General features: G+C 33.0%; 1 protein-coding gene across 2 annotated transcripts; it reads left to right on the top strand.

Moving 5' to 3' along the window:
• Positions 1-1833: 1833 nt before the first annotated feature.
• LOC128177173 (uncharacterized) lies at positions 1834-20630 on the top strand. Of its 2 annotated transcripts, none has more exons than XM_052843756.1 (4): positions 1834-2395; positions 3405-3513; positions 5497-5582; positions 20219-20630. In XM_052843756.1, the coding sequence occupies exons 1-4, from the start codon at positions 2356-2358 to the stop codon at positions 20482-20484; spliced, it is 501 nt and encodes a 166-aa protein (XP_052699716.1). In that variant the 5' UTR covers positions 1834-2355; the 3' UTR covers positions 20485-20630. The 2 variants fall into 2 exon arrangements, with proteins under 2 accessions (XP_052699716.1, XP_052699715.1); XM_052843755.1 differs by having other exon boundaries at positions 20138-20630.
• The last annotated feature ends 546 nt before the right edge of the window (positions 20631-21176 follow it).

Here is a 21176-nt window from a genome sequence, read left to right as displayed (position 1 = left end):
CTTACTATTTTCATGGTATTAATAAATAAGTTTTCTTGAAAAACAATGCTTCAGAATTTATCGATTATTTTCAAGAACTAAGTGTTGTCAGCGGTATTGATTTGTGCTTAGGTCCAAACACTGTTTCACTTTCGCTTTGCCCGAGTAAGTGCATAGAAAATTAATTAAAATCAACTCCCAAAAATTATACTTGATTTTTTTGTTTTTTACGATAAATATTACGACAAAACATGAAGGTGTCACATTACTTGTAAGTAATGATTTTTCCAATTAACAAATTAAATCTAAGACTATTCAATTTTTTAATAGAGCGGTCCTCATACAATTCGCATTAGTTTAAATCAACCATAACCGGAATTGCATGCTTCCAGATTTACTTTTTTGCGTACTGTGTCATCAAAAAGTGGTGTATAGAGCCACCTTAATCCATGGAAAATCTTGACATTGCTCACTCGATCGGAACTACTCAGATGTAGACAATATTGGATGTAGCGTAGCGGAATCAGCCGAGGATTGCCGATTGGACATTGCTTGCTCCCATTGTTTGCACTGTTTCGGAGAATTAGATATGCCTTGCGTCATAAAGTCAGGCAAACATGACGTCATGAAGTCAGGCAATAAATTCATTGTATAGTAATACTGGGGTTTAATTAAGATTTATTCCACTTTTTATTTTTGCACACTTCAAAAACTTTTTAAGAAAGCTCGGGCGGAACGTACTAAAGACCTGAAATACTAATGACCTGAAAGACCTGAAATTTTATATAAAAGATACTTTTAAATCATTTTTGTCAAATAAAATTACTATATGGGGGTTTAAATCATATATCCAGGTATATTTGTGTTGAAAAAATACCATAATGACCAGTTATTTACACAAAAATACGAAAGGCCTGAAAATTTGAATTGACCTGAAATTTTCAAATGACCTGAAATTTTATATAATTGATGTAAATGATACTTTTAGAAGATTTTTGTCAAATAAAATTACTTGGGGGGGGGGGGGGGTTGTTTAAATCCAGGTATATATATGTTGAAAAATGTCATAATGACCAGTTTTTTACACAGGTCTTTTGTATTCCTGCGTAAATAATTGTTCAGTATGATAAATTTTAACACATATACCTGGAAATATGTTTAAAAACTTAGAAATAGACATTAAAATTGACACATAACAGAGAAATGTATCAATTATATAAAATGTCAGGTCATTTGAAAATTTCAGGTCAATTCAAATTTTCTGACGACGTGGACGTGGTTCTTATCGGGGTCCATTTTTTTTTTTATAATATTGTTGTGTTTGTGTTTTTTGTTTTTTTGTTATTTTGTTTCATTGCTGCTTTCCTAAACTAATTATGATGTGGAGTACAAAACCTATCACTCTCTTCATCTACACCGGCACACGAGCGATGCCTCCAACTGGTACAACGAGTGAAGGGCGCATCACATCCTACCATTTCTTATAAAAGATTTGGTAGTCTGCACTTACAGTCACATTGAACATCAATGTATGTCATTTTCTTCTTGTTTAATTTGGCCTTTGTTTCAATCCTAGGGAAAGGAGTGAATCGGCGCGTCTCAAGGCAGTGTATGAGATGTGGCCGTAAGTAAGGAGCGTCATATAACTGTAGCAGAATTGGACAGCTTTTCATGCGCGGATCTAGAGGGGGGGTCGGGGGGGTCCCGACCCCCCCCCCCTGGAAAATGAAAATTTATTAAATTTACATAGTAAAATATGCCTCGGACCCCCCCTGGCAAACACAATTGTCCCTTCGGACCCCCCCCCTGGAAAAATTTTCTGGATCCGCGCATGGCTTTTGCGATGGCAAATAACCCACAGTCAATGCTGTTTGTTTGTTGTTGAATTTACGGAAGACGTACAGTTATTAAATTGTAGTCAGTGCCGTACAAACAAGCTATATAACTGAATCTGTAATGAAGGTGTAATTTTGCCGTTGGACATGCTGTCTAGTACATAGATCTGTCCGTCCAGTTTCACGGAGGTCACCCAATGAAATTTTCCATTATAGTGAATCTGGACGGCAGGTGACATGACGTTATTAAATTTAAGCCTGTACTTCCAGCAACTTGTTTTCTCCTTCCAGATTGGTGTTTTTTTCTGTTGGTTGTAAGCCTTTTATGCAAGAGTAGGGGACGTACAGACCTGGAAATTTTTCAATAATCCAGCGCCCTGAATATTTCAGCAGATCGCTTTTCATGTACTTGTCGAAGTATGATTTGACACTTGCTGTCCATTTTGATGCGAGGTCTTCCTATGTCATATAGCTCGGGCTCGGGATTTCAATTAAAAGTGAAAGAAGGAGTAAAAAAAGCAGTTTGATATTGTTGGTAAAAATGGAATTAGACGATATTTGCAGATTATTTCATAGATATATCCCCGAGTACCCAAACTCCGTCACCATAACCGGAAAACAGTCCGCGTTTCTCTGCAAATTATTTTTTGCGGTTTTTATCATTTGCAATCACTAAATATAACATGAAATGTTATAATTTATAAAATTATTAACAAAAATATTCTTAATATTATTCAAATAAGCCCTCTGAAAACGACGTTTATCCCACGTGCTATCATAACTTATGAACCTAACTCCGTCACCCACATGATCTATGATACGCCAGGGAATGAAGACACATTAACAATTTAGTTTAAACTCAACTTGTATCTAGACCAAGTTATAATAAGTAAAATCGGTGTAAACAATTTAAATTGTATATCATTTCATCAAAGTGAAATGATCGCCAGAATAAAAAAAAAATTGGTCCTTGTAACAACAATCACAACGACCTTTTCAGAATGTATGGATGTCATTTGATTTCTGTCCTTATATGTTTCAAATATATCATATCAAGAATGAATATATCAATGATTATGTTATTTATTTATTACATTTTTAATAAATGTAGCATATTCTATAATTACCGTATATATCTGTAACCCTGTATAAGGCAAAAATTACGGCATGAGCGATTTGACGTTATCATCAGTGTAGTGCATAAACGCTATTGCGGACTGAAAAAAATGTATCAATAACCGTAATAAAAAATAAATTACATGTGAAATGTTTCATCTTGACCTCTCTTAAAATGACTGACCACAGTAAATAATCGAATAGGCCCGCATGTCAGAAATATCGTTATTTTAGTGCACCCGTAAAAAGGTGTTAGCTGATTTCACGCAATTATTGTTGCATAAAATGAACAGGGTGTAATTTTGTTATGTTTGAACACATTCTTAAATTTAACCGTTGTAAATTGTTGACATTTGATTGAAGATTTTTGACATGCAAAAAATGACGTCATAATCGCACTTGATTTCAAACGGCGAGGAGTTTCCCGAAAGTGACGGAGTTAGGGTAGTGACGGAGTTAGGGTGCTATGCGATAACTTTGATAATGATACTGAATTTCAGTCTGGATTAGAAAAAATATTCAAAACAAGCTCTCTTGAGACGCCAGAGCGTTTTATGCAAGCAAAGATCCTTTATTTTTCAAAGTGAGTATTACATTTCCCCATAGATTTTGTGATGCACATTATGTTTTAGCTCTAACTTTCATTAGAATGTTATACATGTATACAGAACACACCATTCCCTGATTCTGTGTAAATTGAACAGTGTCGATTACACACGTAGGACCAATCTATGAAATTTAATGTATGTCACATACTACATCCAACTGCTTGCTGCTTTATGCCAACTGGTAACTGCCAGCTTCTTACTGCTGAAATGCTTTTGCGCATGTGGTAAAAATGTTATTAAAGCACTGGGCTGGGTTTAAAAGATTGTAGCAGCTAGCTTAGCTGCTAGGTCATAGACATAGGTCTTTTGAATGGACCACTAGGCTAGCCGCTAGGTCTCAGATTTGAAGTTGGAAATATACAACTAAAGACTAATTACATCGACATAATTTGTTGATTTCAAGCAGAAATATGCATGTTAAAATACATTATATAACTTAAAGGATGAATAAAATATCACTAAGTAAATAGATTTTTGTTTGTTGCATACACAGGTGCTTGAGGACAGGATCGACCCCCCCCCCCCCCCCCCCCCCCCAGTATATAGACCCCCGGGACTTTACATTTTTTTAAATGAAATCATCCTTTTAGGACATATTTCTAACATAATTTATTCATTCATTGCCCAAAATTACATAAAACAAAATTTTTTAAAAACTCAGACCCTCTGTGTATATAATACAAGAAAGTTGCTAACTCGTCTGCCAGTCGAGAGGCACTGCCGATGAATATTTGTTGAAATGTGCTATCAAACTACATCTACCAGGTCAACGGTCACGGGGACTTTGTGTCGGAGCCCAATTATTACCTTCACTGAATATCTGCATGCCATGCCTGTGTAAATACATTTATTGGGTGAATTAGGACAATTTTCACCGACAAGTTGCAAGTTTTGAACCATCCATCTAGAACCAACGGAAGTGAGGGTTTATCGCAAGGAAGATAACTCCACTCATGAACAGAACAATTGCATGTAAACTCGAAAATAATACAATTCATTAGAAGTATGAATTCTAATCAAGCTGCGAAGACATGAAAACTTTTTTATCATCTTGGGTACTGGAAAATCTAAAAGAAGGCACTCATACTGAAAAAATTAATGTCACGAGTTATTTTTCTTGCGATAAACCGTTACTTCCGTTGATTCTAGATGGACGAAATTAGCAACCTTCTTGTATTTTATATGTAGAGGGTCTGATTTTTTAAAGAATGTTTGTTTTAGGTCATTTTATGCAATGAATGTATAAATTAGATTAGAAATATGTCCTAAAAGGATAATTTAATAATAAAAAAAAATGAATAAAGTCCCGGGGGTCTATATACTTGGGGGGGGGGGGGGGGGTAGAAAGGGGAGGGGTGGAAGTGGGGGGGGGGGGGGGGGCGGGGGTTGGTCCTGTCCTCAAGCACCTGTGGTTGCATAGAGGTAACTAAGGTGGCCATCTTGAATTTGATGCTTTATAGCATAAAATATTTAGGCTACGAATATCTACGTAGCGGCTAGGCTAGCTTACCATTCAACTACCTAACCCTCCTTAGCAGCTATGATCTTAAACGCAGCCCAGGTATATACATGTAAGCTCATGATACTTAATTAGTATCTAATTGCAGCTCATAAACTCTAAAGAAGCACTGTGCCTGTGGTTAGAAACAGAACAAAATAAATATGTAAAAGAAATAATTCACAAAGTATATACAATAATGCATCAACTTTCTTATATTTTACATGTCTCTTTATTCCTAGTCTGAAATATCCAAAGTTTTCCAGGAAAACATCAAATATTTCAGACTTCTTTGTTCCAACCTGTGGTATCAAACGCAGGTTGATAGATCTTTAGATCAGGATGCTATCTGTATGAACTTTCTAGAACAAAATAATTAATTGGACATTTCTTGATTAGCTTAATGATATTATTTATCCTGGGTTACAATATACCCTCAACTTTTAACTTTTATTTGTAGGAAGTTTAAAAAGAAAATAACAACCACTGACTACGAAAATTGGCTTAAAAATACCAACGTGGCTGCAGACAAGAAGACTATAAAAGGTATAAAGAGTTATTTATTTTAATTTTATTAGGGTCTTCCGTCTTCAGCGGAAGACCCTTCTATTATTCTATTGTTTCTTTTTCAATTTTATAAGGGCTTTTCGACTTTCGGTCGAAAAGACCTATTGTTTTCATCTTTTTTTATTATTATTCTCGACAGGATTTGTGTCAGCTGTTTTTTGAAAACGAAAAGACATTTTGAAACATTTATGCAACTGTCTTAAAGCAATTGTTGATGACACGCGTATGTAAGGTTTTGGACTTCCATTTCCGTTACTTCCGGTTTTTACAAGGATATTACTAAAAATTGAATAAAACGCAATATCTTACTTACTTTTTGAGTTAGAGCATTCAAATTTTAGAATAAGATGTATCTTGTCAAGTTGTACAAATTTGTTAGTATAAACGTTTTTCTATATCTTATCGTTTTTAAGATATTTGACCTCAAACTTGAAAAAAGGGGGGATAAAAAAGCAAAAAAATTCGAATGACCTTAGAAATTTAACTCTTTTCCCCTTAGAGGTTTCTATCCTTTAACCCTTAATGACGCGTTTTGACGACCCTGGCCATATCCTTAATGACGACTTTTGACGCACCATATATACAGCTCTTAATTAGACTCCTCAACACCTGTTGTTTATTATAAACATTGACTGGTATACACCTGGCCATGTATACGGATGGTTGTTCACTCATTTTAAGTAAAGATATCACGTGATTTACCTGTGTATGGTGGCGTGATGCATTACTACAATAAACAAAGATGGCGGATTACGATGCGGACATCGCACATGTTTTCACTTTTTGTTTATAATCAAGTTTAGAGGCAGAATTTTCTAGATTTATTGGTAGTGAGATTGAATGATGAAAGCCAGATGTCAAATTCATGCAAAATTTTGTGGAAAAATCTGTGTAGTTACAGAAAACGGAACACAAGGTGTGCATTACCTGCAACCCCTAAATACACGTATATACCGGTAAATTTGAATTTTTTCAAAAAGTCAACACACTTATTTTGTTAACATGCTAGATTTATCAAATTCTCTTACACCATTTATTGAAAAAAATCGTAAATATAAGTCTGAAAACGATAGACATAAATTGAAAACTCAGCCACAGGTACATTTAATTATTTACTATCAAAAAACGAATTCCATGATGATAAAGGAATCTTTCTATAAAAATTATTAAATAATTATTTGTACCGTATTTTTCGGAAATTAGGGCGATACTTTTTTTTCCTGACACGTGGACCTCGCCCTATTCATCGCTTCGCCCAATTTATGTTTTTTTTTTTGGTTGGAAAATTTGATTTGAAATTTTGCAAAAATTTATGCAACCCTCCAATAAAAATCATGAGTGTTTACTATAATACTGCTTGAATTTCTGTGTAAAAATGGTATGGATTTTAATCAATATACTGTAGTAATTTATTATTTAAACAAAATTAAATGTAAATAGATTTATTTCTTCCTACATTTCTTACTTAGATCACTGACTGAATCATCTTTCGATCATTATTATATGCTGTCATGCATTTTGATCGTGTGCTTACGAATAACATGAAATCGATTTTGCGCGGTAAAAGTAAAATGAGAACTGTACAAAGGGTAATTACGGGGGGAAAATATTGTCGGGTAGAAATAAAAAAAAGCCAATTTGTTTTCATAATAGAATACATGAACAAGTTTTTTTCTGTATATTCAACATAAAACTTTCGATGAAATTTTAGCCAGGTGCCTCTGAAATCAGTCTGGGTAGCGCTTACTTTGTTTATACACAGTTGAACTCTCGGCACGTGCTACTCATGCCCGCAGGCTTCAATAAGATCAGAGGTTGACTCGTGTGTATATACACAGTAAAAAGTCACACAAAGACACAGGGTGGCACGTGCTACCGTAGTCATGCCTCCAGGCTAGGTTACTATCCCCCGGTTAACATGGTTAACACCAGTTTGTACACATGGCAGGGAAGTAATAAAAAACGATCTTAAATTAAAACCGGCTGTACTGAATTAATTGGTTTGAAAATTTTGATGCAATTTCAGACATTTTCTTACGATGTTTTCAAGAAATACATTTATTTCCCCTTTGTTTAAAACTGTGAAATAAGATTAAAGGCTACTATATGATAACGTTATTGGTTTAAACCATTTATTCATTAGAACTAGCGGTAATTTTTCGACCAATTCTTTGAAGTCGACCTTTGTATACTTTTTTTTACTTGTTGGCTAAAAACGGCCTCCTTCGCCCAATAAACCGTATCGACCTAATTTTCGAAAAATACGGTAATACATACAGTTTTAAATATGTTTATCAAGTATCTGTTGTGAAATTATTCTTAATAAAGCTTTAATGCAGAACACTCAGTTTTATTTTCATATACCTGTTAGCACCCGTATTGCTTTATTAGTGACTTAAATAATTTTTTTTTCAATGAATATTAAAATTTTAATTTATTACAAATCCATTGATATATAATTTTCTATGTGTTTGATTTGCTAAGATCTGTAATAAGTCTATTCAAAAACACACACCAGTGTTTTTCAGTTTTCAGTTTTCAGCCCAGGGTAGAGTGTTAAGGATATGGCCTATGCGTCAAAAGGTGGCATTAAGGGGTAAAGAGTTAAGAAGACGCCTTAATATTGTTAACGTAGTAGTAGTTAACATACATTTTAAGTCTTAACAAAAAATATATAGTACTTCCGGTTTTATGGGTTGATGAAAACTGTCTATAGGAGTTTCAATGTTAAATTGAAATCACGCGTTCCACGTTTTCTCAAAAAGTTTTCAAGTTAACATTACAATATTTCACTAGTATAATGACACAAACAATGCGCAGACCGGAAAAGGTTTTGGGTACATAATTTTAAAACATTAGGGATCTGCAGGGGTTAACGTTCAAAACAGCCATTTTGCTGTAACTTTTTTATTTCTCTTCCGATTTTCAAAATCTTTTAGGTCTATTGTTCAGAATAAAGAGTACAATCTTAAAATTCTGGTCCGAGGGGCCACTTTTTGACTCCTTATAGGGTTGGAAAGGCCTGAAGATCACAACTTGTTTAAATTTCAAAAAACATTTTTAGAAAGAGTTATCTCACTTTGCTCTAAGAATATAAAGCATAAATACTGTAAGCATACCAAATTTGGTGTTTGGGGAATGAATACTTACTTCAATATGATTTTTTGAAAATATTCTTCTGGAAATTAGAAGTGAAGCTACCTGTAAAGTTCTTGGTTTATCTTTCTTTTCACATTGCACTACTCATAAGTTCCTATCTAAGCAACTGGGGATACCAAGGCGTTTAGAACACTTGGAAATAAATTAGAGAATATTTTTTGAGCATTTAATGAAATAGGGATAAAAGGGCTGTCAAAAAGCCCTTACTTTTTGTTGAAGACAAAAAAAGTTCTAGTTATTCTTTTTTTCCTTACACATTTTGTGCATTTTCTCGGAAATGGCTGATGCGATTTCCTTCAAATTTTCACTAGTGATGCCTCGCAATCTGAAGTTTGTACCGCCATGTTATTTTTTCAAAATTTACTTCCGGTCGGAAGTTATTGTCAATAAACAATTTTTTAAAGTCAATTTTGTCTGTCAGGTTTCTCAAAAAACGAGTAAAGATATAGGGCTGAAATTTTCAGAGATGATAGATCTACCGTTTTTCTGTTGCAATTTGGTCAAGAGAATGTCTGCTGTCACTTCCGGTAGTCACCGGTAGGAAATTTGAAAAATTGAATTTTTCGACTTTTTAAAAAAAAAATTTTCTTTTATATTTTACCACATTATAGTGACCTTTTTACTGATTCAGAATATGTAATTTGTTTCAAAATTGATGGACGCGTTCTTGAGATATTAGGCATTAAAGTCTTGAAGCGAGAGTTCGAGTAGCTCAGTCCTTAGAGTCGTGGACATCTGCCCAGGCGACCTGGGTTCAAGCCCCAGATGCCGAAAAAAAAAATTCCTATTTTTTTTAGTAGATTAACAATGTCGTCTTAAAAGTGAAGGATTTTATCTCATTTACTCAAAAAATTGGACGGAAGACCCACTCGTTGCTCACAACGAGATCGATCTAGTTATATTTATGTTTTTTTTACAAACAAACAGTTTATACCTGTATACCAAAGAAAGAGATAATTTCTCCTGATGTAATTTTAATGTGATCGATAGTGATAGTTTTCTCTTTAAAATCAGGTATGTTGATACATTCCATAAACAAGATGCCCAATGGGGCCACATTGCTCACCTGAGCAACAATGAATTTATATGGGTGTTCAAAGGATATTGTACCATATGGCCCCTCGGTAGAATGACAAACAAGAGGCCCATGGGCCACATTGCTCACCTGATCAACAATACCCTGGATATTTTTATGTTTCGAATCCCTTTTCTATCAGGATGATTTTATAGTCATATCACCTGTTGAGCATTGCAGTTCTCAAAAGATCCTGTAATCAATTGTTCAAATATGGGACATAAACCTACATCAAACTCTGAACCCATTGTGTGGCTTAAGAATCTTCCTAGGGCCAAAGTCTTTAGAAACAATTTTAAAGAATCAGCAAAATGTCAAAATGCTTGCATTTAAGTAAAACCATATATCATAACATTTCATCTTTACCTCACCTGAACCGAAGGTTCAAGTAAGCTTTTCTGATCACCTGTTGTCCGTTGTCGTCCGTCCATTCGTCTGTCCGTCCATCTGTAAACTTTTCACATTTTTGACTTCTTCTCTAGAACCACTGGGCCAAATTTAACCAAACTTAGTACAAAGCGTCTTAAAAAATCTTCTTCTCAAGAACCACTGCACCAGATATGCCAATATTTCAATTATTCTAAGATAGTGTAGATTCTAAATTGTTAAAATCATTTTTAAGGCATCAAGCTAATGCTCGGCAGCCTTTTAGTGATTGTCTGGATTGGCAATCGTCCAAAAATTCATGCTCTGCAGTGCCTTTTAAATGCGCACAAGAAATAAGTTCCTTAAAGTATTAAACGTATTACAAGATTTTATTCCATTTATTCAACTACATTGTTTACAAAAGACCCAACTTTGCCTCCCTGGTTATTGACAGCTCATTGCATAAGTATAAATTTGCTTAATCAAGAAATGGCGGATGAATACAATAAGGCGTAAACATTCACTAAATATTATTTTAGTTTATCGCTTAAATTTTAATTGGAGACCGTGCTGGATTGAAATAAAATTTGATATGTAAATTTATTTGTTATTGGGCACGGCCTCCAAAATAAATGTTAGCAGTAAACGTATCTAGTGATTTTGTTGCAATAAATAAACATGATAATGCAGTTGGTTTGGTCGAGCATTTTAGATAGCATGTGTTGTGGATTTGTTTTTAAACACCATACCATAGGTAATTAAAACTCTTGTTTAAAACGGGAATTGAAATAAATGAAAGTATGTTTTATCATTATAAATAGGGACACACTGTTAATGTATTCAAATTATGAACCTTGAAAATTGTTCAAAGACTGTTTAAAGGGACCTATACCCAATTTTAGATAAAATTTATATTTCTGATTTTTTAGTATAAAATAATTTACTAGTGTATTTTGAATGATTTGCCAAAATATAAATGTTAGATGTCAATTTAATTTACAAGCGAGATACAGACGAATTAAGTCGTTGTTATATAAACAAAGCTCGAGTCTTATATTTGTTTACAAATGATGCAAAGTACAGAAAATGTCATTTGTTTGATAAAATAATTTATGGAATATGGAAACAAGAGAAACTTATTCAATGTGTTCATTAATAATTTTATCAACAACAAAAAGCAACATCAGATTTAAACTTTTACCAAAACGACACATATGTAAACAATAACAGGATTTAAGCTTTGTTTACAAAGCTAAGAAATCTAACCTCTTTAACTCGCTTGTAACTCTATATCTGACTTTCAAACAATTTTGACAAAGCATTTAATGCATCCTTATTGATCGTTCTAGACATAAAAAATGAAGAAGAAAAAAATGAAAATCTTAGCCCAAATCATGTCCAAGTCCCTTTAAAGTAGAAAGAAAATACATGTAATTTATTTTTGAACTTTGAAATTTCTATGATTTTTCTAACCATGATGAGTTTTTGCATTATAAATGCATCACAACCTATTTCATAAGGAAATATACTGATTTTTATCCCCTCGCTCAACTTGTTGCGAAGGGGATATAGCATCGCTACCGTGCGTGTGTGTGTTCGTATGTGTGTGTGTGTATGTATGTATGTGTGTATGTATGTGTGTGTGCATGTGCACTCCATATCAATTTTCTAGTAAATTAATAAAAAAACCTTCCAATAGAATTTCCTCAACCTTTGCACAAATATGCCTCATTGTAAAAGATTAAAACAAATGCAATATGATATTAATTGGTCAAATTTTTATGCAAAAACTTAGGTAAAATTACACCATTGTAAAGGAGGTGGGGGGGGGGGGGCATACATTATGACAAAATTCGTTCAAAACTAAAAATATTTATCATAGATTGCACACTTCTGTAAAATAACAAATAAAAAATGCATGTGCCTTTCCTAACCATTAATACTATTACAAATTATCATTTCATTAAATCAATGTCATAATCAATTTTGTATAGAGTACGAGTTATCAATCGAAATTTCTGAGTAAGAGTTATCAATCTTCCACCTCACTTCAAACCAAAGTGAAAGTATAAGCAGTTCAAATCAAAAACTTGATATTTTTATGGCGTCGAGCAAAGCTCGAAAGCCATCTAGGGATCGTACGTCCGGAAGTTTGCAAATTTTTAAGGAGCCAAACAACTCAAATGAGTGCAAAGTTTTCTTACGTGTTTGAAGAAAAACAGATGACATACTTCAACTTCGAGCAGAACTGTACGTCAACAAAACGAGTTGGCAGATACGAAATGGTTGATGTCTTTGAAAATGTTCATATTTTATTGTAAACAATATGTCTGGGTTTCAGCAGTTCAGCGGACGAATACACTTGCACGGAGACACAAGCGATAGTTAGGCCTACATACTCAATTTGGTTATGAAATATACCAGCCTGCAAAACAGATTATTTTGTATCCATATCGAATATTGACAATGCACAAAAGTTTGATCTTTTAGAAACAAAACTTCCTACATTGAGCGATAAGTATATCTACAACCAAAAGTTATTTTAAACCTTCTAGTGAACTACTTTCACTTTGTAAACAACGTGAATGGGTGCTTTCTTTTATCTACCCCTGATCTTTTCGGCCCGTGTCATTTGGACCCATGTGAATTTTAAATCAAATTGATAATAAGAGACAGTGTGTTTATCAGCAGTATACAAATTACAATATATAGAATTAAACACAATCATAATTTAAATATTTAATTCTATATGAATAAAGAGAAAAAATCTAAAAAAAAATGTTTAACTCCTAAGATATTTCTAAACTTAGTTTTTTAATTAACATTCAAAATTTTTTAAGAATTAGGTGAGTCAATTTGTAATGAATTGTAATTTGATTAGTTATGTGATAAAAACATATTTTTTTTTTTATTTTTGAAAGTTGACTAATGTATTTGTCTCTATATTTGTTTTTAAAAAGTAAGTATAATTGATGCCAATTTCTAAATGAATGGCCAATAACCAAATCAGATTGATTTTTGAAAATATAAAAAAAATCACACTTAATTTTAATATTTCAGTCGACTGCGTAAAATCTATATTAAATTTCATTTTTGTTAAATTGATCCCAACTCAATTTTTATAAAATTAATCTCCAGCAAACAACAAGAAAAGTTGGTCTCATGTTAAGTACACACATTACTATGAGTTACAAAATCATACTTTGTTTTCCGGATTTTTTTTTAATCTACAGTACCTAAGTGTGCATTTGATCAATGAAGGAGAACCATAAATAACAAAAATAAAAAAATATATGAATTTTTGTAATAGTGGAGATTATTTTGACTTTTAAAAAAAATTATTTAGATTTTTATTCTTCAAATTAACTTTAACTCGACGCCATTGTGGCCCTTCAGGCCTTTGATTTGGATTTAGATCTAGTACAGGTAAAGAAAATGTAGTTTTTGCAGTAATGGAGGGTTAGTAGAATGTGGTCTTCTCATTAAAGGGGCATGATCGAATGAAATTTGAGAGTCAGTCGTAAAGTTATAAGCAAGACACATGGCTCACAATTCTTTGTCACTTAAACAAGGCTCGTGCCCTTTTTTTGTTTACATAGGTTCAATATACCATTAAAAAGTCTTTTTCAAGCTGATTTGTCTATCTTCTTATCCATTTAAAGCATAAATAAACAATTTCTTTCGTTTAACACATTCATTTTAAGTCTTAAATTGGAATTTTCACTTCAACATTCAAAATGTAAACAAAGGCTTTGTTTACATAGCAAAGAATTGCAAGCTATGTAACTTGCTTATAACTCAACGAATCACACTCAAATTTTGGTTACCTATGTGCAATGCCTTTCTAAAGCATTGCAAACATTAAAATTGGAAAAATAATTTTTGACCAAAATCGTGACCATAAATATATATTGCTTAATAATGCATCCTTACACACAATAACTCATGCCGCGAGGGGATGCTCCGCTGAGCGGTGCCCTTGTTGTTTTTAAAGCAGCACGAAACATAATTTATTTACTTTTTTATTCCAATATTATTTGATATACAGTGCTGCTATCGTGAAAGTTGACAAAACTATCCTATCCTATCCTATATCCTGTATCCTGCATCCTATCCTGCAAATAAACTCTATCCTATCCTATCCTATCCTATCCCATACCTTCAAAATATAGGAATGCAAGTTAAATTAAACGAAATTTAAGAATTAAATGATTTTATCAATTAATGTAGTACTCAATCGTACGCGGGATGGACACAATTACGTAAACAAACAGGTAAGCGATTTGATTTTTGATTTTATTATATTTATGCATAAAAAACAGGTAAATAACTTCGATGCAGTTATTGAGGAACTGTTTAGTCACATATTTTTATCAAATGATTTTCTTATCACATATAACTGAGCGTAATTATCATTATTCGAGCGATTCGTTCGGCAATAAATGTAAACAAGATCTGGAAATAAATAATTCCTTAAAGAAGTTTATATCGTTTATAGTTAAACCACTCAGATTATTTTTAAAGTATAAAATCTTAAGCATTTATAGCTAGCTAACATTTATTAATTTGATATGTTCAGGTTAATATCAGACAGAAATATGCTGTTATTGGGCATCAAAGAAATTATATGAAACGTGAAGCAATGTCTGTTTCTTGTATACATGTTTATCTTTTAAAATGCCGAATTGGTCGTTTATAAATTCAAGCTTTTATTACTTTGCAGACTTTAAATGAAGTAAATACAGAAATCTATTTCTGACGTTGTCAAAAGTTGCATCAAATTCTCGCAGTAACTTAGTACTTGCGTACGAATTGACAAAGATGTAGCGTCAACATTTTAGCGCGCATCAATGTTATGCACCGTGTTCTTGATATAATAATTATTCTTAAATGGTTTAACTTGTAAAACATATTACGGTAAATTGACATTGAAAATACATTGTTACGCCAATTTTCGTTTCGCAAAATAACTCTGAAATTTATACTCCAATCTGATTGGCTACAGGATGCAGGATAGAACTTAACTTTTATATTTCTATCATGTATCGTGCATCCTATCCTATCCTATCCTATCCTTGCCAACTTTCAGGATAGCAGCACTGTACGGCTATTAGTACAGAAATTCAAATTATTGATATCATTCTATGTAGAAGAAAATGTCGGCTGGTCGACTTTGTGGTCGTTCCGGCCTTTGATTATTAAAAGAAGTATTCATTGAAAATAAAAAAAGAAATTTCCATGATAAGTTTATTATAGTTAAATTATCTGGAAATATGTTTATTGACTAGTTTTAGTTTTTGAATTTCAATCCCGACATCAATTACGCACATATTGGGAACCAAGTGATCGGAATCAAAGATCATAAATTCAAACAACTTCAAAAAGGTGTGGATCTTAGTTCTTACAATGTTTTGATGCACAAACACACAGTTAGGAAAGATAAAGGAACAAACGATAATAAAAGTTATGGAAAGAAAAGTAGGAATCATTGATAGACTATATCAACTATATATAGATTTTCCATGTTTTTTTTTTAGTTTAGTCTATAAAACATATGAGAATGCAAAATCTAACATGTCTGATGTCCTCATCACACCTGCAATATTTTTATTTGATGAATCGATAAAGAATCTTTTAATGATTGAAATACAAAACAGATGCCATTATCATCTTTAAATTATTTAATGAATATTTTTCAATTTTTTTTAGTGAAATGGGAATTTTTGACTGCAAATGGGTATTAAAGAGATTAAAATTCAGTCTCATTTGATGTGTTAAATAATTATGAATACAAACATGCCAAAAATATAATTTTTTCTCCTTTTTATGTATTGTTTAATATATAGCAAAATCTTAAAATACTTGAGAGTTTTACAATATTTTTTCAGAGTTCATAATAAACCCTTTCGAAATAAAATGATACAAGAACTATTGTTCAGGTGAGCGATATGTGGCCCATGGGCTTCTTGTTTGTGAATGATAAGAATATTTCCTTTGTAAAATTGGAATCTCAATGTGGCCCCACCCAACACCTCAAGATTTTGATTTAAAAGAATTTAAATCTACATTATCTGAGGTTCCTTTCAGTAAAGTTACAGCTTTTCTAGGCAAGTGGTTTTTAGAAAAAGATATTTTTAAAATTAAAAATGTAAAAAAATTCCTCCCCCCCCCCCTTACCCCCGGGGACCATGATTTGAACAAACTTTAATCTACACTATCTTTCACACAATTTTCAGCATTTCTGGCCAAATGGTTTTTTGAGTAGAAGAATTAAAAAAAATTTACACTATAATTTACATGTAAAAGTTCGATACCCCCCCCCCCCCCCCCCATTGTGGTTCCACCAACCCGCGGGGTCATGATTTTCACAAATTTGTATCTGCATTACATAAGGATGCTGCCACACAAGTTTCAGCTTTCCAAGCTAATTGGTTTCTGAGAACAAGATTTTATAGATATACTCTATACATTCTATGTAAAACTTCGACCCCCATTGTGGCTTCACCCTACCCCCAGGGATCATGATTTGAACAAACATGAATCTTTTCTACCTGAAGATGCTTTCACACAAGCTTCAGCTTTCTCGGCTGTTTATTTTCTGAGAAGAAGATTTTAAGATTTACACTATATATTCTACATTTAAGCTTGACCCCCATTGTGGCCCCACCCTACCCATGGGGGTCATGATTTTCACAGCTTTAAATCTACACTACATGTTGATGCTTCCGCACAAGTCTCAGCTTTCCTGGCTGATTGGTTTCTGCTCAGGTGAGCTAAAAATATATATTGTAAAGCATTAATCTATGACATGGTACCTTTATGAAATACCATTTTTACCAAAAATAAGAAAATCCTAACCAAGATATAAAATTAAACTTTTGGTAGGGGTACATGTACACTGTTAACTTTCAATTCCCTATATTTTCATTCTGCATCCCCCCTTTCCCGCACTTTATAAAGCAATCAAAATATTTGAGAGCATATAGGTACATTTTCTTCTTCAACTACTTACTAGTTATTGTATTTTTGAAAAATCTATTGTAATAGTTATTGTATTTCATTAAAAAAAATTCCGATGGATGTGAAGGATAAAATAATACCTCTATGCGCTCAATTCTTCAAATTAAAATAAAATTGTTTTTCCCCATCATAAACGACTGTTGTTTACCTGGCATAAACTTTTGTGCTTTTTATAACTTTACTCACTTGATTGATGAATACTGTTGTCACATGAAAGGTTAAAGAGCTATAATAATCAATGTATTGACACGCATATCACTCTATTTTACGAAGGCCCACCCATTATTATTAATCTTTATTAAAAACAAAAACAAATGGCTACAAACCAGGATGACTTTCCGCTGTAATATTTTCTTATGAATAGTGATAATGCCTTTATCCCCGTAACAAACTGTGTCAGAATAATGGAAACTGTGTGAACAGTGTCTTTTTATTTACTTGTGTCTGAAAAACTATCAAAATTGATAAAGAATTCATCCATTAATTTTTTTGTACTATTTTTTTGTATTAATCAACCAAAATTTCAGCGTCAATCGTAGAATTATAAGTATAATACAGAGCTCACGATTCTGCTAGGTTTGAGTCATATTTTGTTCACATGAGTTTATTACATTCAGCTTAAGATTTTTAACTTGGTATGTCCTATTCAGCATTTAAAATGTAAAAAATGTGTACAAAATGTGTACAATCATAGAATTGTGAGCAAAGCTCTGTATCTTACTTATACGTGTAATTCGAAGCTTAACACTCAAATATAGTTAGTAAATAGAAATTGTAAACAATTGAACAGAAGAAACATGCACGAAAACAAAGAGCACGATTTATTTTTCCAAATGAATTAAATATATACCTACATATTTCTTTCAGCAAAATTTAACTCTGTTTGTTTAAAATGAATAAACTCGAGAAAATGCCGAGCATCTCAACAAAACACTTTGCATTAATCAACCATTACGCAAAAGATCATACCGAATTACCAATAGAATGAATTGTATTTTTAGTACTTTATTAATACCAGATTATTTTGCGCAGGTAAACAGTCGTCTGTCTGATTTACTGATGTCTATGTTTGATTTGATACGTAAAATTTCAAAATACAGGCGATAGTTCCCCATATTACAAAGCATAAAAAATGTAAATGAAATGAAAATCAAAACAAGCTAACATAACACCACCGTCAAATGTAAAAACGCATTGAAATATTTAACCTCAATTTTCTTCACAAAATCTGTACCAATGTATCTTAAATGTTTCAAAGATTCCCTTTGCACGCAAACTGTTATCCAGCGAACATTCATCTTTGTCAGATCGACCCGTTTATCATACGTCCAACATGGCTGCTTTAAACATAGAACCTCGTTTTAGAAGTATGGAATACCAAACCCAAAGTAATAAACTAAATAAAACACGCCTTTCCTTTATTATTATTTTCGTAACAACTCAGATTTGAGAAAGAATTAGCCCATAATTTTTGCAATTTATATTCTCCTTGCCATAAGGATTATTTATACTAAATTACGTTGAATTTGACTCAGTAGTTTTTGAGAAGTTTTTAAAAAATGCACCCCGATTTTCTACAGTTTCGTAGTTTTCTCCGCTTTGATTAAAGATCAGTTTTTAACTGGGTTTTCCAACGGAAAAATCCGGTTATTAAAATGGTGAAAATGGCGGGCGGGCGGATTGGCGGGCGAGAGGGCGGCTGCCAAAAGGGTACCCTCATTGTACGGATAACTCCTCCTACAGTTTTCAAGATAGGAAGTTGTTCTTTTGCAGATCAATTGTACATATATCAGAGGTGTGCATATTGCTAGGATTTTGATTTCCGATAATTTATCGAAAAAATACCAGCATTTGAACTTAGTCATTTTTTGGCAAAATGTTGCATATAGGGTACCCTCATTGTACGGATAACTCCTCCTACAGTTCTCAAGATAGGAAGTTGTTCTTTTGCAGATCACTTGTACATATATCAGAGGTGTGCATATTGCTAGGATTTTGATTTCCGATAATTTATCGAAGAAAGACCAGCTTTTGAACTTAGTCATTTTTTGGCAAAATATTGCATATAGGGTACCCTCACTGTACGGATAACTCCTCCTACAGTTTTCAAGATAGGAAGTTGTTCATTTGCAGATCAATTGTACATATATCAGAGGTGTGCATATTGCTAGGATTTTGATTTCCGATAATTTATGAAAAAAATACCAGCTTTTGAACTTAGTCATTTTTTGGCAAAATATTGCATATAGGGTCTCCTCATTGTACGGATAACTCCTCTTACAGTTTTCAAGATAAAAAGTTGTTCTTTTGCAGATCAATTGTACATATAACAGAGGTGTGCTTATTGCTAGGATTTTGATTTCCGATAATTATTTTAAAAAAATACAGCTTTTGAACTTAGTCATTTTTTGGCAAAATATTACTTATAGGATACCCTCATTGTACGGATAACTCCTCCTACAGTTTTCAAGATAGGAAGTTGTTTATTTGCAGATCACTTGCACATATATCAGAGGGTTGCATATTGCTAGGATTTTGATTTCCGATAATTTATGAAAAAAATACCAGCTTTTGAACTTAGTCATTTTTGGCAAAATATTGCATATAGGGTACCCTCATTGTACGGATAACTCCTCCTACAGTTTTCAAGATAGGAAGTTGTTCTTTTGCAGATCACTTGTACATATATCAGAGGTGTGCATATTGCTAGGATTTTGATTTCTGATAATTTATGAAAAAAATACCAGCTTTTGAACTTAGTCATTTTTTGGCAAAATGTTGCATATAGGGTACACCATTTCACTGGATGTGGGTTGACATGCATTATGGATACAGTTCACATAAAAGAAAACCAGGTTTGCTGTCACATTGACAGCTTTTCACTTGTTTTGTATTAGCACGCTTTTTCATTCAGACAAGGAAATTACAGAAGATAAAGATTTCAACACACCTAAACAAACAAATGACCTTAACATTAATACTTGTGTATCAACAGACGAGACTGACTTCAGTGTTAGTGAGACCCAAGATGATAGCAAGATCAAAGTTAAAAACATTCAGAAGTGGCGTGAAGGAATAGAAATCAAAACAGTATTATCCGACAGAGAAAACTGTGAGGGACCTAGTTTTGGTCAAGTGATAGACATGGTCTCTAAAGGTATACCACTGCCAGGATTGACTGATCTAGAGATCAAACCTTTAGATATGGAACCAACAATGACCAAGATGGAACGAAAGGCCAAACCTTGGGAGCAAGGATGAAGTCAACATTTACTTCTACAGAGATTTTAATGTACCAATAATGTTGTTTTATATGTTCTGTGGTACAAAAAAAAGATTATTCATTGGTTTTAGCTAATATAATACTGTACTTAATCCTATGAATAAAATCAGAAAAGTAAGACACATTGCTGTTGAACTTTTATTGCGAGGTTAAATAGTCAATAGAGTTAAAAATGTCAGTAATAAAACAATGTCCTGTTAATTTTGACAGTGAACAGTTTCTTATAACCCCCCCCACCCCCAGAAACAAAAAAAAATGAAACAAAAACAAGAGGCCCATGGGCCACATCACTCACCTGAGGAACAATATGTATGATAAAATCAGCTTAAAGGAATCATAATACAAACTATCTAGACAATGTTTTACAATACATGTAGATCCTGTATAAATGAAAATCCATTTTCCTCCTTGGATATTCTTATTCTTTTTATCATTAGTCCCTTTTCTAACAGTATAATTTTATAGTCATAACACATGTTGGACATGGCAGTTCTCAAAAAAGATACTACACAATTGTTTATGCATATGGGATATAAACCTACATCAAACTCTGAACCCCTTGTGATGCCCAAGGGGCCAAAGTCTACACAATTTAAAAGAATCACCCGGCTGATAAGTTTTTAAAAGATTAACTACATAATCCTATGTAAAAATTCAACCCCCATTGTGG

The sequence above is a fragment of the Crassostrea angulata genome, chromosome 3 (assembly GCF_025612915.1).
Source record: "Crassostrea angulata isolate pt1a10 chromosome 3, ASM2561291v2, whole genome shotgun sequence".
In the NCBI taxonomy this organism is placed as follows: domain Eukaryota; kingdom Metazoa; phylum Mollusca; class Bivalvia; order Ostreida; family Ostreidae; genus Magallana; species Magallana angulata.
The sequence above is the reverse complement of the archived record's forward strand: the minus strand, read 5'-3'. Positions and strand labels throughout refer to the sequence as shown.

What these genes read in the sequence shown, in the direction of transcription:
- LOC128177173 (XM_052843755.1), top strand. Translation starts at nt 2,356, where the DNA reads ATGGAATTAGACGATATTTGCAGATTATTTCATAGATATA. An exon ending in CAGATTATTTCATAGATATA is followed by an intron (nt 2,396 to 3,404) that starts TCCCCGAGTACC and finishes TGCTATGCGATA; the next exon opens with ACTTTGATAATGATACTGAA. An exon ending in AAGATCCTTTATTTTTCAAA is followed by an intron (nt 3,514 to 5,496) that starts GTGAGTATTACA and finishes TTTTATTTGTAG; the next exon opens with GAAGTTTAAAAAGAAAATAA.